This window comes from Mollisia scopiformis, assembly GCF_001500285.1.
Source record: "Mollisia scopiformis unplaced genomic scaffold LY89scaffold_25, whole genome shotgun sequence".
Classification (NCBI taxonomy): Eukaryota; Fungi; Ascomycota; class Leotiomycetes; order Helotiales; family Mollisiaceae; genus Mollisia; species Mollisia scopiformis.
Genome location: NW_017263605.1, coordinates 913,908 through 935,467, shown reverse-complemented (window position 1 = coordinate 935,467; position 21,560 = coordinate 913,908). Strand labels below are relative to the sequence as shown.

Below are 21,560 nucleotides of genomic sequence, written 5' to 3'. Positions count from 1 at the left end.
AACTTTTCCAGAAGCTCTTCCCCAGAAGGCGAAGACGAATCTCATGCGAGAGGTGATCGGCCACCTCTTATTCTCCACCGCCAGAAAACATTTTTCTCCGCCTCTGACCTCTCGCACTCTCATTCGAGCTCCTGCTCTCATTCTCAAATTCCTGACCACGGGGCCGCTCCCTCCCGGCCGTCCCAGCAAACACAGCTTTCCACCCTCGCAATGGAAACAAAATCCACCTCACCGCAGGCGTTACAAACGCCTTCCTCTCTTCAGCAAGATCCGGATTCACGCTGACGATAAGCCCAATGACAGCCAGAAGGAATAGACTGAGGAGGACTGTGTGAATCACAGAAACAATCACGACGGCATAAAGTACGACTGTGGCATGGGATCTCAGGTCGGTTGCGAGATCACTGGCGAGGTCGACGGCTGTCTTGACTTCTTGTGAGAATGGAACACCCATAATGAGCTGGTACTTTGTGAAGCTGGCGTTGATGATGCTCGCGAGTTGAGATGTCGTGGCTTAACAGAACCCCTAACTCCACACTAGCTAATCTGAGCTAACTTTTCAGCCTCATAACAGCCTCGCGCCGTCCCACTTACGAACAACCTCTTCCGCGTAAAGTCCAACACCGTTTCTAACAATGTCGCTTGCATTATCACAAGACGCCTCTCCGCCCCGCGGAGACAAGACGATATGCTGTAATCAGAGAACGAACAATCACTTCGTGGATTCCGAATCACCATACGGTTCATCCTTTGCAGAGTGTTGACAGGGACTATTGTCGCGCCCGTGTGTACTGATCTCCCTCCCCCAACCGTTGTTCGGACTAAAGAGCATGTAGTTTCGATTCTACGAGTGGGAAATAACTTGAACAAGGTGAATCCATGAGTGTGTCCATCAATCTCCGCGGACTGGGCGTGTACTAACACTTCTCCCAGATCTCCACCCTATTGGAGTCCGAAAGCCAAGCAGCCAACCATACTATCGAGTACCGTACACGCGATCCTTCCTCCACATCTGCGAGTCTTCGAATGTGTGGCATCGCAAACTACATAGCTCTCATCTACTTAAGGCACAGCAACTCTGATAATGGAGGTGAAATAATGGAACACTTCGAGGCCACCTCCTGAACCAGAGGATCAGGTGTAGCCAGTCTGGAACAACTGTGGGAAAAATGCATCAAGGGTTAGATTCCTGTCATTAAACAAGAGCGTCTCGTAGTTCAAAGTTGATGTTCTTCAAGAGGAGATGGACAAGTTCTTTGGATAGAAGGGGGCAATTAGTGAACGCAAGGAGCACTAGGAGGGTTGTGATACTGGACAGAAGAGCGCGAGAGTCAGTTGAGAAATCAAATGAAGTGAGAATGGCGCTCTGAAAGTAAAGATGCGGGTAAGGTTACGTTATGTTGATGCAAGAGTTAATTGTCCCAACGCTCCACGACTCCTCAAGCTCGGCTCCAAGCAGATAAGGGTCTAAGCGAGGGCGACAGCCACAAGCCGGAGAGATCCTCCTTACCTAGGTAATTGTGCTCCAGGGAAGAATTCCACGAGATCCAATGGGAACCGAAAAGTTCATTTCGTGGAAGACTACGAAGTTGCCTATGTCTTGTGTCACACCAGTGAAGTAAGCATAAACCCCGCTCGGACTGAGCGGCTCGGTTCGCAATGCAAGAGGTGTGGCCTTATCACCTGAAATTCAAACGGCATCTCCACGATACCTTCATCCATCTCAATACATCCTGAGAAGTGAGACATTCATCGGTAGTTCACATCATTGTTGTCACCACGTAAACGTGCTTCTCGTCTCCCCGCAAGATGACATCCACTCTCCCCCCTAACATTCAACACCTCATCAACCCCCGCAACGCCCTCCTAACTACCATCTCCCTGCCCATCCTCTACCTCGCATACACAGACTACCGTGCCTGGCTGTCAGTCGGCCGAGGCGGTCTCCCTCACAACCCTTTCGGCTACCTAATCGCCACCCTTCTTCGACCATTAAAGGCAGCTCGTTTCGATACCTCATTCATATCAAATCCTCGGATCTTGGAGAAAAGCGGCCCTGCAGGAGAGAAAGCTCATTTGAGCGAGGATGACATACCGAGAAGAAAGGGAGAGAGACCTGAAGTCTGTGGATGGATTTTACCTCAGCGTCAATTGAATCAAAAGGCAACCGAGGATTTTAGAGAGGTTTGTTCCCTTTCCACCTTCATGACCAAGTATTTACACTTATAGTATTTCCAAACCCTAATCACCTCCCTGGCTAGTTCCCAGCCATCACAACTTCAAGTCTCAATCTCGGTCCTGGAACGCACTGGTCCAGCACTGTTTATTCACCCGTCGATCATAAAGCATCTTGGGGCAGGCGGAACCAGGAATGAGATCGCCCATTTGCATGAAAGTGATGGGAGCATGCACGTTTCCCTAGCTCCGAGCGATGCGAAGTTGATTATTGAGAGAGGATGGGGAGAGAGATTTGGATTGAGTGGATCGATTCTTCCGGTTACTTATACTATGGTGTATGCGCCGAGAGATGAAGAGGAGATGAGGATTGCCGAAACGATTGTGAGGGCAGGAGTGAAGTTTATGTTGGGCGAGGAGGTTTGATGAAAAGTTTCGAAGGTTGAGTGGAGTATAGGGCTTGTGTGTATAGCTAATATTATAGCTAAGAATAAAGCTCAGCACAAAGATATTCGTCTACAAAAAATTGATCACATCGGCTTGAGCTGACGCTTCCAAGTGAATCTGAGGCGTTGATCATGACCCGGAACTATTCATTTTAAGGCTTGGGATTTCACTTTTTCAAAGTGTTCTGCAACGCCAGCGCACGCAACTGCTGTGTTCGAGCCAGACAACATCCATTGGAGGCTTGCGCAATCTCTTCAGAATACCACCTTCACAATATTCGGCTCGGCTCCTTGTGCACCTGGAAAACTTCTTTCCCTGTAAGATCCCAGCCGCCTTGACTTGCTTGTGTGCGCAACTCGACTGACAATATTGCCGTCACAGACTCTTGAACACAAGATCATAGCCCCGAGCCATGTCACTGTTCGGGATGGCTCCCTCTTCACAGAGCGACGACTCAGGCGACATCATCGACGATATTACCAATTCAGAGGCGCGAACTGCAATTGAAACTGAAATCTTCACGAACGCTGCCCACACCGCAGCAATCATTTCCTTGCCTCCCGAGATCCTCTTAATGATCTTCGATCACCTTGATCCAGTGTCATCCACTTGCCTTGGAGTTACGTGCAAGAATTTCTATCCGATCCACCGAGCTATCCATGGAACAGTTGGTCTGAGTGCATACATCATAGGCATCAACAAGTGTTACCCGGATGGCCAATACAGGGAAGGATGGGAATTCTGTTTGGGAGCTCTTTTAAGGGATTTCCTTCCTGGCCATGTCTATCTTTCGGTTTGGGGGCATAGGGGTCATAAGGGCTCACGAAATAAGACGCTACGGTTCATGCAAATGGAGAGGAGCTAGTGGGAGCTCCCTTCCTACGGCTGGGGTGCTCGGACTAAGATCGAATGAGTTGATACCTTCGACATTATAGAGGTTATTGCAATTGCGGATGCCACGAATTGGGTGATCCTACTGCGATTAGGAGCGAATCTTGAGTCTGGCAATTGCGGCTTGTTCTTTCGCTATTTTGGAATAGGCCACAATATCAGTGAAGCTCTTGATTTTCCACTTCTTGGTGGAACATATTGTGAGTGAGATGGGGAAGGAAGGTGGAGTGACAGATCAAGCAATCTTTTACCTCAAGCTTCTACTTAGTCAATGCAAATACTATCTCTACTACTTCCTTGCTAGACACGGCACGACTGTGATTTCAAGTTCAATTCATGTTAACAGCCTGAGCAGTTTCCTTACCGATCCATATTAAACGTAGCCGAGAATATTGTACGAATGTCTGATCCTGGAAAGGTTACTATGGATTTGAGTGTAAAGACAGAAATGGGAACGCACAAGGGATTCACCTTTGAGAAGTTTAAGTTGGACGGTAGCGCCTTGAAGGAAGCCGCTATAGCGTCTCCATACGCTGTTTGCGTGGTTTGTATCTCCACAGTCTTCGATCATGACATTCTCAAACTACAAAATCTCCCGATAGACGACTACCTTAGAACACAATCCCGAAGCAAAGCAATGTTCGCCATGGGTTCTGCTTCGAAAACCAATTCCTCGGCCACAATCAATCTCAACAAGATCACCAAGACGAAGGCGCAAACCCAAGTTGACGATCAACAAGTCGAACCCAAGGTCATTGAATACTCAAACGCCGTCAACGCCACAACCCTTATTACCTTGCCTACCGAAATCCACTTCTTGATCTTCCAACACCTCGATCGTGTCTCATCTGTGTGTCTTGGGCTTACATGCAATACGCTCTATCCAGTGTATCGGGAAACTTGGAAAAATGGTGTCCCTCTAGATGAGTTCTTCGGACCTGACGAATTCGGCAAATACACCCCTTTGCCAATCCTTATCCAAGGTTTCTTTCCTGGTCTGGTCTTCAGTTTCCGTCGCTGGGCTTTTGAGACTGTGGAATTATCTATGGGAAAGTTCGCAGAAGAGTTGGAAAAGCGCTATCACTTACCCTTAAGACGTCGTCCAGTCACAGGCTAGATGATTTGAGGGTGTACAGAGGTTTTCATTTGCAGGCGCCACGAATTGGATGGACATACGGTGCGGTTGGAGTATAGGGCTATTAGCAATTGGGTGAGTGCTGCCTTGAACGGATTTGCAATGACGATTCATATCAAACAAGCAACAGATAATGAACACACTCTCTCAAAAGCGATTATTTGACTCCATACAATCGTGAATGTTCTGCGAGATATTTCAACTTAAGTGCTAAGCACACCTCTCAGACGAGCCCCAGTCCAGCGCTTCTTAGTCGAGTACTTTTCCATTTCTTGGTTCATACACGAGCCTGTGCATTGTCCAAGCCATCTCTACAGGACAGGTCTGTTGATGAATTGGCGAGGAGGTTTGATCAGGAGTTCTTGAGGCACTGGAAAATGGAAGCCTGAGCAGTCAGTCAGACTCTTCAGGAGCCGAGCCAACCAATTCCCACTCGGGTTCAGTTGTTGAAGGTGGTTATGAGAAATTAATCCCGGCACGAACAAACAGCAATACCCACACACGGCCTCCAAACTTGGAACGAGAAAATAAACTCCTGAAAAGACAAGACTTGAGAGATTGTGCAAGGCTACGGTACCGGTACCGGCATCGCACGTCCATTTAGGGTAATTTGGAGGCCAAATACGCCGGGCTTGTTATGGTCGAGGATTTGACGTGAGCTCATTGGCTAATCGGGTGTCGAAATTCTGGAAATGTAAGATCTTACGTTGATGGACGAGGGAAAACAGCAGATCCCATTGGCTGAAAGCCCACTGGCTTGCATGCGCAAGCTGAAAAAGCGAAAGCAAATTTTGCTTTCACCCCAAAGATTGGAGGCCAACGTGAAAGCAAATATCCTTCGTGAAGGATATTTGCGAGACTCACCTCGCAGACTAGGTTTCAGGCGAAGCCCTGATTGGAGGGTCGTATTTTGAGGAATGATATTGTATATAGCTAATATTCGCTCGTGTAAGTTAGTTTTGTTCCTGCTTGCGCCAAATTTATGTAGCTGAGGGTACAAGTAGCAACAAACATGACTTGAATATTTCCAAAAAGAAGACGTGATTGCAACTAGAATGTATTCACGTGACGAGTACTTGAGACTAGAAATTGAGGAATCTACTGTCCTGCGATGGCAGGAGAACGTTCTGTTACATTTTGCTCGGGATTTCCGAGCGTTAAAACACGATAATAGCATTATAAAGTGGGAGAACAATAAACTCTGCCAGAAATATATCTTCAAATTCTCAATACAAGCGGAGTGAACAACACGTCCCTGCAGTCTGCAACGTTTCAACCTTCCATCACTCGGAAGAATGACCACTGGAACAGAACCTCGCGTCACAACAAACGCAGGATAAACACAACACAGCAGCCATGCATCCAAACTAAATGCCAACTCAAACCATCAAAAGCACGATGATATCTTCCTCCACTTCCCTCCAAAGTCCCCGAAAGTCTAGACCCCAAGACCCTAGACCCTACATACCTCATAAGTGCGGTGAGTAAAGCTTTCCATCCCTCTCAAGCCACCGAAGCCAGCCATTCCCGTCAACCGTCAACCCTTTACGCATGAACAAGGTCTGCAGACACGTCCCTTTAGCCCCAAGGGTCCGCAAGGCAACGGTAAGAACTTGGACGCTAAGCTGCAGGTTGACGTCCAGCTATCCAAGGGTGCGAGTCTAGACCTTAGCGCTCAGGGTCTTCGATGTCCGAGGTGCTTAGCCCGCCCGGCTGTTTCGTTGCTGGGACTCGAGGAGAGGATAAGGACAGATAGATGTGGAGTTGGAGGTGGAGGGTTTCCACACGACACAGGGAGTCGATAGAGAGAGAGAGGCGGAAATGAAAATGGAAAGGATATGCAGATTTGCAGTCAGCACTGTAGTGAGGAAAAAGCCTCGGGGCCAGCCGAGGTGATCGTCAGGTCTAGAACTTTGGCGTCGAGGGACTTGCATGAGAGATGGGAATGAAAATGAAGAATGGAATGAATGAGAGAAAGCAAAAGAAAAGATCAAATAAGAAGGGAGGTTGGTTACACCACGATCGTGACACTGCGTCTCCGAAGAAGAAAATCAATCAGATAAGATCAGCCACCGTGACACAGCAGCGAGCGTCTATCATCAAAAGAAATGTGATCAATTAAATCAGACGAACAAACAATTCAGCCTGCAGCACCGTGACCACATCCACATCCATCCATGATTTTTGTGTTTGCTGGAATTGTTAGGGCGTATTTTGGGGAGGGATAGATTGGGGTAAGAAACAAAGAAGTAGGTTAGCAGGTCATTGGCTTATTGGGCAGGAGTCATGTTGAGACCGGATACATTTCACATTCGTAATCAAGAAGTTGAGTTGGGTGATAATTCTCGCTCGATTCATTAGACATTCGGTACAGACCAGCTGACTCCTCCCCCTTCTCATCTAAAGCCACCATATCATACATCTCGACTCATTTGGAGTTTGCTGCAGCAGCAAGGAAACGTATGCGCTCCTCCAAAAAAAATCTCCCCAAAAGCAAATGCTCGCTCGCTCGCTGGTCGCTGCAAATCGTTATACATCAGAACTGAAAATAGAAAAATGTCTCCATGATCGTCATGAGAAAGAACAATAGGGAAGGTCCATCCGTTCCAGTTTGAACTCGTATCAATACTCCGCCTCCACAATAAACGTAACGCAAGACTGTCTCATCTCTTGTTACACCGACCAGAATAGATGTCGTGTCGGATGTTGAACGTATCTGCATGTCCATTCTCTTGCATTGCATGTATGCAGCAATCAAGGCATCAAAATGCCGCAGGTTCTTCGATACCCAATTCACCGAAGACCTGAATAGGCACAATGACATCATGTTCCAGATTCCAACGTCTGCTTCCCAGGATGGTTCTCGACCTGGGACTTCCACCAATTCGAGGGCAGAAGTGGGTGGTGTGGCGGCTTGTGAGTGGACGTCAAACGCTGTGGCTTTCTGCAGGAGGGGTAGGCGAGAACTGCAGATTGCGGAGGTGTGGTGCCGATATGGAAATTAGGCTGGAAGGTGTGCGACCGAGGAGGTGTGAGGTGTAGTATCGTGAATATTGATTGTGATGTGTGTTGGGGATGGGATTCTGGGGTGGAGTGACGATGCGTTTTTGGTGAGGGTATTTCGAAATTGCGTCGAAGGGAATGATCCGCTCGTGTATTGCGAAGACTCGGTATTGTGGTGATCCTCCTCTTCTTCCATTCAGTATCGTAATCCGTTCATCTGATGTCGATGGTTCATTCATTTGTATCCGACCATCCGTGCGCATCGGTCGCAGTAGTAGAGGTTGTGTCCAAACTTCACCATGCCACTTGAGCTCGCATCTTCACCACCCCGCGAAGTGACAATTGTTTCCACACACTTGGCACAGCGTGAGCATCGTAGAATCTCGACTCGGGGTTGAACTTGGGAGTCCATGCTGTATCGTTTTGGTTCGGTGTAAGAGGAAGAGTAGGACGAGGAACTGGACGAAGAACTGGAGTAGGAAGACGAGTCGGAGGAGGTCGATGCTCGACTGTGGTATCCTTGAGTGGCCGTTGGTTGCGGTCTGTGAGGTGAAGGCGACGCAGAGCGTGAACTATAAGCAGCTTCGGTCTGCAGTTGGAAGAATCTTGAAGACATGTTTCGGAGGTGGTTTCGGTGAGGAATGTCTTTTTGGTGGTGATGGTGGGTGTGGTGTTGAAGGATTAAATCTCCTTGGAAGCAACGCGGTGATGTCCGGTGAGGTATTCCTGAAAAATGTGCCGGCGAATGTTTCAGTTGCGTGCACCCAGTTGCGTTGCTCACGATCCAAGGCGCGAGTACAGTTGGGTAGGGTAGGAGAGGACTGTCGAAGAGGAGACTCAGGGATGTTCAGTACGTAGCAGGAAAAGGGAAGAATCTTGGGAGATCAGGCGGTAATATTTGTATGCGTCGATGAGACTTTGAAAATCCGATCTCTCTGTCCCAGTGGGGCCGATCAGGGAGTTCTAGGCTGGCTCTACCTAGCCTGGCTGGGGCTGGTCTGGGGGGGGCGACGATGGGGCGAGGACCTTGGCTGGCTTGGTGGACACTTGGGAGAGCGCGAGCGAGGGGTCGCGGATCGCTGCTCAAACCGGTCACTCTGGGCAACTCGGCTATGCAAAGTGAGGTAAACGAGGGGTGAAGCAGCAGCTGTCAATGGGCACGCTGGACAGGCAGCTGGGACGCAGGCGAGAGAAAGTCGAGGCGTGGCGTGTGAGATGGAGTGAGGCACCTGATTCGCAGGGTAGTAGGCGTGGGTCAGGGTACGAATGAATTCTGGATTGAGCCCTGATTTCTGCAATGCATGTAAATATCAGGGTCTGGAGGGTCTGAATGGAAACAGAAAGTTGGGGGAGCAGAACGGATTGTGTGATGATGGCGTAGTTTGACCGACGGTAAGAGAGGAGAAGGGAGAAGCCACAGGGCGCCGACGGCAGAGTGCAGTACAGTATGTTGTGGTACGTGAGCTGCGGAATGGTGGATGCGGGGGACGTCAGTGAAGTGTTGCGTTGCGTATCTGAATCTTTCGATATGGAAACATCATCCAAGAAACTGGTCTTGAAGGGGGTGACAGGTCTATATCTATGTGTAGTCTGTTGTGATGGTTCGGATGTTCCGCCTACAGTCAGGATTACTCAGGCCGCGCAGTCAGTCAACAGCTTACTTAGTCTTTACTGTAAGTTCACGCATGCACACAGCATCTCTAGCAAACTCACTCACTCACTCACTCACCAGCACAAGCCACGAGATGCCCTCCCTTTTCCCGAGTTTATCGGACTTGACTCCGAGTAGATGAAGCGGATGGCATGTTGTCTCTGCAACCACTCACACTCCACCCAACAGATGCCCAATATTATTAGACGCGCATTTCTGTTAAGAAAACCTACTTCACTTGGACTTCTGGGCAGACGGCCTCCGACTCGCTGGGCACCAAAGGCACCCGCCAAGACTTGTCAAAGTGATTGGCATTTACTGTACGTATTATTTTCCTTTGTGCTGCGCCCAAGAATTACATCCACACAGATCCGATGCAGCAGGGCACCCTCGATTGGCGTAACAGCTGTACAAGGATATTCCTTTTCTTGGCAGCCTTGAAATGTCGACGCGTAACCGTGTGAAGTCGCGAAGAGCGGGCGCGAGGGAACTCTATCTCTGAGTTGATTCTCGTTGGCCTCACAAACATATGGGGCTTGGCGGGGGATATGTTCGATGCGAATCAGTTCTCCACCCCCCTCACTCAGATCATGAAATTCTATCATGTTTCATGAAGATCAAAATGAGGGGGCGGTTGGACGATCAACCATATCGTCCCTCCCATCAGCCCATTGGCACATCCATCGTAGGAATAAATCAACACTATACTCGTACAGGTACGAGTACGCACATTCGTAACTGCGGATCATGTCTTGCGTTGCCCTGCAGCAGTTCATCGTACAGTAGGTTGCGACGCACAGTCACACAGTCATCAGCCATGGCGCTGATGAAAAGGGAAGCCGGTTGCGGTACAGTACGGCATGTCTCAAGTCTCCGCAGAAGAGAAAAAAAGTAAAAGAAAAATTAAAGACAGTCAGCAACCCAGCAGATGAAATTCCGCCAATGCCTTGTTGCCAAGTGAGATTCCTCATATTTGAGTTCGGGCACATACTTGGTGCGGAGGTGATGGTGATGAGTCAAAAGATCTTGGAGCTTGGGTTTCATTCTTGGGTCTTAAGGTTACTCGGCATGCGGAACGGCGCACTGTCACCAACTCGGTGATCTTCATATCGTGCATTCCGAGTTCTCTCCATTCAACAGCAGCTTCTCCATACTTGCTTACTCAACTCAACTCAACTCAACTCAAGCCAGGTCAGTCTCAGTCTCAGTCTCGAAATAACCTCATATTTCTTCGTGTAGATACACATTCTCTTCACCGTTGCACGGCAGTGGGTATCCCGAGTACGACGAACGCAAGGGAGCAAGCCACAAAAACAGCCATCCGCAAGAACCGCAACGGAGGACGCCTCATCAAGACCAAGGCTGCAAGCCACCAGAATTACTCACGTCGAGAAGAAAGACAAACAAACTCGTTTCGATCCAGGAACGCTTTGCTTTTCTGGGTCGAGAAAATGCATCGTCGAAAGCCACCTCGGATCAGGGACTAAGTGTGCGGATAGCGGATAGCGGATAGCGGATTAGAGTCTTCCTTTCTGTCTCTCTCGGACTCTTTTTCCTATCCATGCACATGCCAAATCAATTACTGTAATTTTTTAACCTTTCGCGTCGATGTTTCGATGTTCATGTATCTGCTTCTGATCGCGAGATCACGAGCCCCCAATCGCCGTCCGTTTCGCATTTCCCCTCTTCAAATCTCGATCTGAACCCAGCTTTTAAACTCCGAAGCAACTTAAACTACTACTGTTGGCCCCTCTTTGCTACCACACTTCGATCACGATACGTTGTTCCCGAATTGACGGGCAAAGCTTGGCCTTCAGCGCTTGTCTAGTTTCCTGCTCTCTTCCTATCATGATCCAAGATCTCATCTTCTCCCCAACAAGCGTTGAAATCTCGATGGAACTAAGCAGGCACATCTGCATTGATTCCTGCCCAGGAGCTTTCCTCCGGAAGATCATCTGCGACGGGAGTCATGAGATGAGATGAGATGGGAATCTTGGGATGGCATTTCATTCGATGAGTCCGAAATTCCATGTGCGGCACTGTTTATGGATGATGCGGTGATGTTTGCGTTTCACGGCACAGCAATGGAGCACTAGTGCATATTGGTCTACGAAGTATTGATCGTGAAAAGGAAACGTCCTTCCTCGTATCACGAGCCTCGAGACGGACAATATAGGGTTCACGCCTTCCGCTAGGTGTTCCGCCGGGCTTTCCTCCGAGTGCTAGATATCTTCTCTCCTCGCCTTCAAGCTAAAGCAAAACGTTTCTCAATCCCGAGAAAAGAGGCTGTTCCAGAAGTTTGGATCACACTCCAAGCATCCACGAGTAGGAGCAGTCGGAGACTTTCTGAAATATATGCGGCTTATCGTCATGCCGGACTTTCCTTGAGCCTCATCCGATCATCAGGCGTTGATATTTGTTTCAGCAGAGAAAGTGCCAGTTCAGAAAAGAGTCCCGATGGCCCAGTCTTTCCGTATGCTTCCGGAGACTTTCCGGATCGTAGGAGAATGGATGGCTTCGTACAATCCCACATCTCCAACAGCGGAGCTGGGAAGTTCATCCAGTTGTTGAAGTGATTCGACGCCGAATGTGACAATAGCGAGGTCTTCCCTCAGATTGGAAAAAGGTCACTGTCCGCTCCCGCCTATTCCTTCTCTAATGGTTGCTCCGGAGAGTTTCTGGAATGTCGCCCCGTCATCATGGTCCTTGTTTGAGCCTCATCATTGCCAACAACAGGAGCCAGCCTCAGTGGTTGCTTCGTGAGGTTAGTCCCATATACATGGAAGAAACGACCCGACAATATGGATTTCTTCCTAAAAAAATCTTTCCGAAGCCTTCTAGAACAATGGCTCCTGCAGGGACTCGTCATAATGGTCTCTTTGGAGCCTCATCCCCTAACCGAAAGACCTCGTACGATAATTAGCTGTTGATCCGAGCATCCATGTTTGAAAACCCTCAGATCGGGTTCATTTCAAACAGCCTTTTCCCTGAGGGTTATGGTGCATCTTGAGTCTCAGACTTTCCAGAACATGCAAGCGCTCGTCATGTTAGAATCTCACCCGCTCAATAGTCGCAAATCTCGGACGGGAAATCCACCAGCTCTTGATTTATAAACAAAACAGAGAGATATGCTCAAAGCTAAGGGTGTTCCCGTTTAAGGGCCCAACAGTTTGGTTCTCACTACTCTGAAGGTTAAGCCTAGGAGATGGGATGGTCTGGAACATGGATTATGCGGGTGATCGTCATTGTAGGGACGGTTGGTGTTGAGCCTCATCTAGACCGCTTGCCGAGTTCCGAACATTTGGTGAGTGCTGAATATGTACGCTCTTTGGTGTTCTACGGCTATGGAGGATGGGATTTGTATCGGCCGAGCAAAGGATGGTGAGATTTCGGAGTCAAATTCAAAAGTTCTCGATTGCTTGATGTGCAGAATTTTAACTCTTTTCATGCGCAAGAGCAACTGTTAGGGTGCTTTTTCCACACCTGGATTGAAACTCCAGTCTTTCTAAAACTGATTTTTCGGCTTCCATGAGAAAGATTGCCTGTCGAGTGAACAGTGAGACCACATGGGCACGCCAATCATTACCTCCAGTCCCTCTCCTCTTCCTCTCATGATCTCACCTACCCCCAAACACCCGTCTCCCTCAAAGCGTTTACTAATCATCCATCCCCCCCAGCGCCGAGTCACGGCATCATCCATTCCAACCAAATTCCTCCAAACCCCAAGCTTTTCTATCCTTGGGACCGAATTTAGAACCGGCCTCCTCCGTCGGTACAAGTGCCGAGACGAACTAGATAGTTCGGTTATTGCCGAACCACCATCAAGCTTAATTTCGGGAGTTGGGAAGTGCGTTGCTTAGTGTTGATTCCTTTCTCCTGCGGCGCATTCTTTCAGAAGAGACATAGATAGAGAAGAGATGCAACGTTTCCCTCCTCCGACCTCGCAGATGCATAGATCGTCAGCTAGAAGGCTGACAGAATTTCTCTGCATTCCCGTGGGCCGGGGTTGAGATCTCGATGTTGTGCATTTTGGGACATGCGAGGGAATGGGAAGAAGGACCGAAGGTGGGGAGTGCGTTTCTTACTGTGCAGATTTGGGATCTTTGTTTGGGCTACCTATGAGGTGAGTTGTGTCTTGCTGAGATCTCTCGAGGTTGGACCCTTTTCCCCAAAGCAGGCGAGCACAAGGATTCTGCAGACGGCAAACCCAAAATATCCGCATTTGCAAGAGAAAATCAAGCCACGTTCCCACAAACCACCTCCCTTCCCAAATAACCCCATCTCCTCTCTACCACAAACGGGAACTCGGTCCTCGTTCCCACATCCCGTGTTCCACGCATCCTTCTCCCGCTCTTCTCTGCACGTTGCTTACTCCACTATCTGACGCCCCACTTTACTTTGCTGTTATCCATGCAGAGCTTCAGGAGGAGAAAGTGCTTATAAAGCCGGGAATGCGTGGAAGGTGAGATGGAAGTTTGGGTTGAGGGTTAGTTGGGGGGAAATTAGGATTTGGGAGAAAAGGGGAAAGAGGGTGGTATGTTGTTTTGGATGTAGATAGTGATACCTGTACGAGTGTCCCTAGTCGAGATTCTCGGATTTGCGAACTTGACGGATTGAGCAACTAGGTGTAAAATCTGCATTCATAACTTGACATTGATGCTGGCATGGGCTGTTGCTGGGGAGTATCAGTAAAAATGCTCACTGATATGGCTTCAAACTTCACTGGGTCAAAATATAAAGTCAAATTCAATGTCATTGACTGAAGACCATCGCATCTTTCGCGAGCACAATCATGAATGCAAAAACAGCCAAGGTCAACTTTCAATTCTCAATTGTGTTCTGCTGGCTTGCGCAGAAACTGTCTACTCCTTGGTATGTACTAGCATCCCCAATCCAGACCAAAGCTGGATTAAAATAATATAATACAACTGTCTTCTCCTCCCATCTCCTCACACGGCTCATACACTTCTCCACACATCTCCCACCGGAAAGCACCTGGTATCATCCAAACCTCCCACATGAGCTTCACCTCCCTCTCAACATCCATCGATACTTCCGACCAAAGAAAAGTAAGCCTCTTCGGCTTCGCAACCGGGGAATCAACCAATCCATCAGCAACTTCAAAGAACAACAAGAAAGGGAAGAGAGTCGTAAGTCATGACTAAGGCGGGAAGGAAATCGAAGGGCAAAGTATGTGGGTGTTCGCAGCAAAAGTACAAGAACTATCGCTCAACGCCAAGTCAAGTGTACACAAAAGAAAGTTTCTTTCTGTCTGCTCATCCTCGAGCAAAATTACATGATAACGCAGCAACCGCATCCGCCTTTCTGCTTGGTGTCTTCAGGTGGCTCCGGCATCCTGGTTGGAGGTTTCGGACTCGCTTGGGGCCCTACGCCTTGTGCTGTGCCTGCAATCTTTGGCATGGTAGAGTAGCTGCCTTGTCCACCTGCTGTACCTGGTCGACCTGTGCTCAAAGCAGGACTCTTGGGTCCTCGCAATGGCCATTCCGAACCACGCTCTTCTTCTGGTTTCTGCTCCTCCTCATCGGCAGGTTGCAGAGGAGGTTCAGGCGATCGAGGATATTCATCATCGTTCAGAGGTCGGAAAGAGGTATCGTATACATTGCCAAATTTCCCTTCCTTTTCCCATTGTTCTTGTTGTAGACGTCTTGCGACTGTAGGCAGAAGCTGTTGATCAGGTGGAAGTCGAGGGTCTGGTTTATACATGGAGGCAAGCCACGGCGGATCTCCTTCTGGGGACTTTCCTATGCTATTGGTTTTGCCTAACTCACCCGAACGAGTAGTTGGCCGTTGATTCCCAGTTACATCGCGTGGTCCAGAACGGGTCTTTGGTCTCTGCCCTGATGGTCCACGATTGCTAGGCGTGGAAGCTTTTCGAGTTCCAGCTTTCTTCGTGGGGGAGTTCTCGGGTCCGACACGCTTCACTGGGCTAGGTGTAGCATTCGAGTCCTCGAGGACCTTGATGCTCTGACTCCTGCCACGAGATTTGGGATATGTTAATGAATCGTCACCTCCAATGTTTCCAACGCTAAGCTTTCTCTTCATTGGTGTATCTCTTTCGAGGTGTTCGAGTGGTATAGGAAGCGGACTTGTTTTGCAGACTGGTATGCGTGATACACCCTTGACGCCCCCACTAACATCCCGGAACATATCCCCCTGATCCTCAGCAGCCTCTTCAGGTGTTCTCAAATCCCATGCATTACTCTCTGGTGCCTCTTCTTCTTCCGTTGGGATTGATCCAACGCGTTGTCGTTTTTGCGCCTGCTCGCTCCTGACTCCATTCCCTTGTTGGTCTCTACTTTGTTCTCGTCGACTTGATTTGCTTGGCGCTCGGGCTCGAGGAAGAATAATGCCGGCAGCTTGGAGCTCCTGGCTCTCAATACGCGCGAGTTTGTCCCTATGAATCCATCTCGAATGCTCTGGGTCATCCTCGTCATCATATCCGTCTCCATTAATCGTCTTCCGATCTCCATAATCTATAATATTGAGCCCACTTCTATTCGTCCCGTAGAGATCGAGTAGACTATCTGGTGCACTGCCAGTCTCGCTGATACTGCTATCCTTTCGAGTCAAAGCATTCACCCTCGCTGGTGCCAGGTATACAGGGTCTGAAGATTGGGTATTGTTTCGTTGCGAGAGGTTGGTGCGAGAATTGGACTGGCTCAGCGAGTTGCCGTTCATGTGGGATAGAGGAGGTTTATTGACTTCGTTGGATTTCTGGGAGATGTTCTGCAGAGATCTTGTATCAGCTCTTATTCATAGTCACAGTCTAGTAGGTCAGGTTTCGGACACTGACCTCTGTTGGTGCAGGCACAGAATAGTTCCAAGAACTTTGGCCACCATGCGAACTGCTTGGAGGTGTCAACGCACTTGGGGCTTGCGGCGCGGAGACCGCAGCCATATCTCCCTCTGGATATTGACGATCAACCTGTTGGACGAAGGTATCTCGATGTTGCTCAGGATCGAGAGGAATTGTTAATCAGGAGGATCGGCTGCAAACAAGGATCGCCTGTGGCTTGGGCTAGTCGGTTTGTTGATATTTGAATGTCTCTCGGTGTCTGAACCACACCTGAAATCCCCAAGGCGACCGACGTCGAGATGTAATCTTCACGTTCTTCTTCTCCCACGATATCTGCAAAGTACAGTCCCCTCGCTGAGGTCGAGAATAGGCAATTGAGAAGACGGCACGGCGGCTGGGGAATTAGTTTTGTGGACGTGCGCAGACTACGCAGCGGACGCGACACGGTAGTCAATTGAAGGAATGCTGTTACCGTGGCAGAGAGGAAGGTCGTCGAGGTCGAGATATGAGGGCTGTGTCAAGCTCGGGATCGCAATGGAGAGAATCGGATGGCTTTGTCATTCGTGTTCCCCTTCGTGATGCGAAAGGAGAGCTCCCAAGCCAAGTTCGTCGTCGGCACCTGGAAACAATAAGCGACGGCGAAACTAGCAAATCGGGGAGGGAAACCGAGCGGCGAAAAAGGGGATCCATATAACCCACCTCCCAGCTGCAACGGCGGCATTTTATCCAGATTGCATATTCGAGATCTGATATAGATGTGTGTTGTCTCGGTGGAGATGGACGGACAACAGCAATAGCCTCACGACGGTCTTTCTAACCTTACGCATTGACAGAGATTGGAACGTTAGGTTCAGGTAAGGAAAGGTAGGCAACAGTCGTTACTTCCCAGCGAAGACTCATACCTCCTTCGCTTTTTACCAGCTTATTCTCTGAATTATTCTTCAAATCATTCTCTGCAATATACATCACAATGACTGAACAGCAGCCAACTATGCGCAAGACACGCTTCGTCTGCGTCTCCGATACGCACAATGCCTCTCCCAACGGAGCATTCAAATTACCAAAGGGTGATGTCTTAATACATGCTGGAGATATGACGAATCAGGGTTCAATATCGGAGTTGAGAAAGACAGTCAAATGGGTAGAAGAAGCAGACTTTGAGGCTAAGATAGTCATTGCTGGTATGTTCCCTGCAGGAGCCACAGAATTTTCTCTGATGCCTATAGGAAACCATGATATTACCCTCGATTCAGGATTCTATGCTCAATATGGATCCTACTTTCATAATCAACACCCTCAAGATCCCGCAGAATGCCAACAACTCCTCGAACAATCGGCCTCCATCCGTTGGCTCAGGCATGAATCTGCCACGATCAAGCTCGATTCACCTACTGGACCGCGGACTACCTTCAAGATCTTTGGTTCTCCATTGTCACCAGAGAATGGCATGTGGGCATTCAGATACAGACCAGAGGAAGCGGTTCATGTCTGGGATCAGATCCCCCTCGATTCGGACATTGTTATGACACATACACCGCCAAAATATCATTGCGACGAAACTGGGCAACGTCGATCTGCTGGTTGTGAGAGTCTACGTAATGCTTTATGGCGTGTACGACCTCGATTGGCGATCTGCGGACATGTTCATGAGGGCAGAGGGGCAGACCGTGTGCGCTGGGATCTTAGGTCTTCCAATCTCAAATACAAAGAGGAGAGTGTTCAACGGTGGGAAGATCCTGGCCGAGATAACAAGAAAATGTCCTTAATCGACCTCACCTCGAAAGGGAGCAACGCACTTGACAATGATGGGTCCAATGGAGAGATTGTTGAGTCTTCGCCAACGCTCTCGACCTCGCAAGCCCCGATTGTTCCCGTTGTCAATTTACAGCAACGTTCTTCGAACGTCGCAATATCGCGGATCGCAACGAATCTACTGGCTCTTCCCGCCGAGACTCTTCCTGCAGCAACTCGAGGCCACGGAGGCTGCCCACCATCGTTGAGGTGTGATCTGGAAGCTCTGTCCGGAAGACTTGGACGTCGAGAAACATGCATAATCAATGCAGCCATCATGACATCAAGCTGGCCTCATGGTTCCGGTGGCGGCAAGAGGTACAATAAGCCCATAGTTGTTGACATCGACTTGCCTGTGTGGGGAGAATAAATGTACGGCATGACAGTATATTGCGGGAGTGGCTGCATCATTTCTGCGCGCGTGTGAAAGGCTTGTGAACGCAGACCCCTTCTCCGCTAGCGTTATGTCATTCGTGGTCTAGATCAGCGCTATATCAAGTGACAGGACGCCGAAGAGAGACGCCGAGATCTCGCTACCAAACAAATCGACGAGTTTTCAAGATGAAAATCTGTTCTGATGAGAGCTTGGTGCAAGAATGCGGTTCAGGATGGATGCCAGTTACTACATCCTCAGTGCAGGCACTAGTCTATGTTCCAGCACAAATACCACACAGGATCAACTTTCCTTACTTTATGAAGGCACTATCTAGTTTCCTGGAAGAGTAGGTCATAGGGACCGATGATATGGACGTATCATGGCTGTAGTTAGCTATGTCTTAGCTCTGGCTGAACCACATTGTCACTGCTCGTAATCAAGTTCGGTGCTAGTCTCTGCATGTGTCATGACGATGTTTCCCTTTTCATTTTCAAATGGTCAAACTTTCAATGATGCCAAGTCTGGGACTAGCCTCTGTTCCTGCGTTGGTCATGTCCCCTCATGATATTTTCAGCTCCCTCAAATACTCCTCTTTGTTGATGGATGTTCGTCAAACACTTCACGATACTCATTTTATCTTCTAGAATTATTGTTCTTCATTCTTACATCAATCCCCTCATCATCTTCGCAAACAGCTATATCTGCGTCATTCACACGGCATCACTCAGAACCCTAATAGGTATTTAGGGTTTGTCGTCATGTTATTCTCGAACTCACGCCTCCGTTTGTTCCTTGGAATACTCGCCAGCTATGGCATGACAATTGCCTCGGTACTCCATCTCCCCAGGAATGAGCCGTTTCTGGCTGCAGTCTCATCAACCAGTCTTCAATCACCGGCCCCAGGCTCTGCGCAATGTATGAACCCGCCCGACCTTTCGGTTCCCGATGAAGTGCATGCCGCAGCTGATAACTTCTTCAAAAATTGGGTGGAAACTCTATGGAAAGATCCCTATCGCCTCGCGAAATACAAGGCTAGCGAGAAGCCTCTTATGTCTTTTTTTGGGGAGGAAAATTGGGGAACAGAAGCGAAGAGTATGTATTGCAAGCTTAATGAAGATTGCGGAGACTTGCCAAGCTGTTCCACTATTAAACAATTCCAGCTTGGGATTCGTGGGAACAGGACCGACGAGGAAATTGAGCGACACTCTGAGATGCTCTTTTTGCTCAGACTAAAATACCAGGTATTCCATGTACTTCTGAAAAGGAATTATGTAAGTATTGCTTCCTCCTTTACACCACATCCAGTAATTCATTTGTAGGATGCCATGGATTCAGCCCGTACGCATATTGCTTTGGTGGCCGATAGTCTCGCTCTGGACTTTACTCGTCAGCCTGATATGGTCCAGGATGCTCATTGTGAGATGTCCAAACTCGAGACTAGCATGTTTTTTCAAGCCGTCTTTGCTGGAATAGATCTCTTGAACGAAACGGAAAAGGGTACGGCAACCCTCGTTATGGCGGGAGCGCCAGAAGCAGCACCTATTGTGAAAGGAGTACAAGCAGTTGCGGAGATAGCTATGGATGCTGTGAAATCGAGGATTCAAATGGCGCAGTACGCAACAAACCTCGTTAATGCTATGAACGAATACCATGAATGGGAATTCTAGAAAGAACAGGCCGAAGCAAATCAAGCGGAAGCAAAGGAGGGGAGCACCGGGGATGATCCAAATATTAGCCAGTCGTACCACACTGATGTTTGTCACCAAAGTAAGAAGGACGCCAATTTCAAGACTGCCGCCGATCTCAAAGAAGTCACTGAGAAACAGTTCGGCAAATACAGAGATTATACTTCATCCATCTGGGAGGCAAGCAGTCGACCGAATACGATCGAAATGGGACTGAAGACGGCACATTGGTTAGAAACGATTGATTCCTCTGTCAGTTCTTGGTGAAGGAAAAATGAATACACCACGGATAGCTCAGAGTAAGTAACTACATCTAAAGTTTGGTATGAAGGATCTTGTGGCTTACTGCCTTTTCAGTGCGATGGAGAAAAGAATGCAAGTATATCTCACGTCGGCTGCGTGGAGAGGTAGCATCTGCTACCTGACGTGCCAAGTTGGAGGAATCCGGGCTACCTGCAACAACACCAACGAAGATATGCGATGTTGCCCTACGAACAATGAGGTCTGTCAGGTCCAGTGCTGGTCTACCCTGACAACAGGAAATCACGAAGTCCCCCTGTACGGGTACGACAAGCTGGGGAAATGGGGGACATCTGTCGAGGCCGTAATGAATGGGTCTCGTCATAGTTACGATATCTTTGGAAACTTCCTCGAGAAGCCTGCGCCACAAGCAACTGTCTCTGACTGGATGAGAGATTTTCCCGACCCGTTTACGTCCAAGGTACAAATTCCTGTGTGTCGGAGTCGAAACTTGATCGTGCAGCCGTTGGAACACCCTGATGAAAACATCAAAAACTTTGGTTGTACGTGCGGGGGCTGGATGTCTAATGAGACCTCCCAGTTCCTTGACGTGATATCAATGGGCAGACAGTCGATGGCATATAAACATGGCTGGCTGAAAGAAACCTTGACTGGTACTTGCATGCGGGTATGCTGTAGACGATCTTAAATCGTAACCCTAACAACGTCGCATGGCTTGCTGATACTCGGTGACAGAATATCGATTCTCTCCCTCCACTCACCTGGTACTTCGCCTTGTGTGGACTTGGCGTAAAGGAGGATGGGCAATTAACAACGCATGCGTTCTGCCAGCCTTTGCGCGATCACATCAGAAATAACAGGATCAACGAGAAAGCAGCCAACCTCAGCTTCTGTAAGCGACAATGGGGAGATGCAGACGCTACGTTGACTCAGCTTCCTGATCTTACAAAACGATGTGCGCAGTTTTTGAAGAACCCGGATAAGAAGGGGTACAACTGGGAAGCCCAAGTGAATTACTGAGTGTCGTTTGGAGACTGTACTCCGTATGGATTCCGAAGTGAGTTGTCTCATCATGTTGTCATGTAAGAGCTGAGGCCACCGGGAATGGCCCACTTAAGCGAGACGCGGTAACGCGTAAAAATTCTACACCCCATTTTAAAACCCTTACTACACAACAACCCTCTTAGGAATCAGTCCATAATTCAAGATGGAGACACCTCTTATCCTAAGTGATCCTATCGAGAAAGAGAATAATGAATGGCCTACCCCTGCACGTGCAGTCATTCGATCCCTATAGCGCCAGGGAAAGTCGCAACGCGAGATTGTCT

The 21,560-nt window shown here is 48.7% G+C and overlaps 9 protein-coding genes across 9 annotated transcripts; 6 read left to right on the top strand and 3 right to left on the bottom strand.

Annotated features, from left to right (window-relative positions):
• Positions 1–67: 67 nt before the first annotated feature.
• Positions 68–454, bottom strand: LY89DRAFT_739931 (uncharacterized protein; the record flags this gene model as incomplete). The annotated part of the gene is made up of 1 exon (XM_018220531.1): positions 68–454. The coding sequence occupies one exon, from the start codon at positions 452–454 to the stop codon at positions 68–70; it is 387 nt and encodes a 128-aa protein (XP_018065313.1).
• A 1,247-nt stretch (positions 455–1,701) lies between these two features.
• LY89DRAFT_626565 (uncharacterized protein) lies at positions 1,702–2,693 on the top strand. The gene is made up of 2 exons (XM_018211113.1): positions 1,702–2,184; positions 2,230–2,693. The coding sequence occupies exons 1-2, from the start codon at positions 1,810–1,812 to the stop codon at positions 2,599–2,601; spliced, it is 747 nt and encodes a 248-aa protein (XP_018065312.1). The 5' UTR covers positions 1,702–1,809; the 3' UTR covers positions 2,602–2,693.
• A 228-nt stretch (positions 2,694–2,921) lies between these two features.
• Positions 2,922–3,764, top strand: LY89DRAFT_723462 (uncharacterized protein). The gene is made up of 2 exons (XM_018218821.1): positions 2,922–2,939; positions 3,004–3,764. The coding sequence occupies exon 2, from the start codon at positions 3,035–3,037 to the stop codon at positions 3,485–3,487; it is 453 nt and encodes a 150-aa protein (XP_018065311.1). The 5' UTR covers positions 2,922–2,939; positions 3,004–3,034; the 3' UTR covers positions 3,488–3,764.
• Positions 3,765–3,937: 173 nt separating this feature from the next.
• Positions 3,938–4,728, top strand: LY89DRAFT_759939 (uncharacterized protein; the record flags this gene model as incomplete). Its single annotated transcript, XM_018221489.1, has 1 exon — positions 3,938–4,728. The coding sequence occupies one exon, from the start codon at positions 3,938–3,940 to the stop codon at positions 4,628–4,630; it is 693 nt and encodes a 230-aa protein (XP_018065310.1). The 3' UTR covers positions 4,631–4,728.
• A 3,158-nt stretch (positions 4,729–7,886) lies between these two features.
• Positions 7,887–8,147, bottom strand: LY89DRAFT_543806 (uncharacterized protein; the record flags this gene model as incomplete). The annotated part of the gene is made up of 1 exon (XM_018208212.2): positions 7,887–8,147. A coding segment is annotated over one exon (261 nt), but the record flags the coding sequence as incomplete, so codon positions are not given.
• A 6,447-nt stretch (positions 8,148–14,594) lies between these two features.
• Positions 14,595–16,221, bottom strand: LY89DRAFT_739928 (uncharacterized protein; the record flags this gene model as incomplete). The annotated part of the gene is made up of 2 exons (XM_018220530.1): positions 14,595–16,049; positions 16,117–16,221. 2 exons carry the CDS (start codon positions 16,219–16,221, stop codon positions 14,595–14,597), a joined length of 1,560 nt encoding a protein of 519 aa, XP_018065308.1.
• A 728-nt stretch (positions 16,222–16,949) lies between these two features.
• On the top strand, positions 16,950–18,280 carry LY89DRAFT_759937 (Metallo-dependent phosphatase; the record flags this gene model as incomplete). The annotated part of the gene is made up of 2 exons (XM_018221488.1): positions 16,950–17,300; positions 17,346–18,280. The coding sequence occupies exons 1-2, from the start codon at positions 17,090–17,092 to the stop codon at positions 18,278–18,280; spliced, it is 1,146 nt and encodes a 381-aa protein (XP_018065307.1). The 5' UTR covers positions 16,950–17,089.
• Positions 18,281–18,840: 560 nt separating this feature from the next.
• On the top strand, positions 18,841–20,125 carry LY89DRAFT_252661 (uncharacterized protein). The gene is made up of 2 exons (XM_018206213.1): positions 18,841–19,557; positions 19,606–20,125. Exons 1-2 carry the CDS (start codon positions 19,045–19,047, stop codon positions 19,951–19,953), a joined length of 861 nt encoding a protein of 286 aa, XP_018065306.1. The 5' UTR covers positions 18,841–19,044; the 3' UTR covers positions 19,954–20,125.
• LY89DRAFT_252722 (uncharacterized protein) lies at positions 20,115–20,980 on the top strand. Its single transcript, XM_018206214.1, has 2 exons — positions 20,115–20,270; positions 20,329–20,980. The coding sequence occupies exon 2, from the start codon at positions 20,333–20,335 to the stop codon at positions 20,918–20,920; it is 588 nt and encodes a 195-aa protein (XP_018065305.1). The 5' UTR covers positions 20,115–20,270; positions 20,329–20,332; the 3' UTR covers positions 20,921–20,980.
• Positions 20,981–21,560: the final 580 nt, after the last annotated feature.

Bases quoted from the DNA above. Each gene is read 5' to 3' on its own strand.
- LY89DRAFT_252722 (XM_018206214.1), top strand. From the start codon at position 20,333: ATGGAGAAAAGAATGCAAGTATATCTCACGTCGGCTGCGTGGAGAGGT.
- LY89DRAFT_626565 (XM_018211113.1), top strand. From the start codon at position 1,810: ATGACATCCACTCTCCCCCCTAACATTCAACACCTCATCAACCCCCGC. The intron at 2,185-2,229 runs GTTTGTTCCCTT...TTACACTTATAG, and splicing joins CAACCGAGGATTTTAGAGAG to TATTTCCAAACCCTAATCAC.
- LY89DRAFT_252661 (XM_018206213.1), top strand. From the start codon at position 19,045: ATGTTATTCTCGAACTCACGCCTCCGTTTGTTCCTTGGAATACTCGCC. The intron at 19,558-19,605 runs GTAAGTATTGCT...ATTCATTTGTAG, and splicing joins TACTTCTGAAAAGGAATTAT to GATGCCATGGATTCAGCCCG.
- LY89DRAFT_723462 (XM_018218821.1), top strand. From the start codon at position 3,035: ATGTCACTGTTCGGGATGGCTCCCTCTTCACAGAGCGACGACTCAGGC.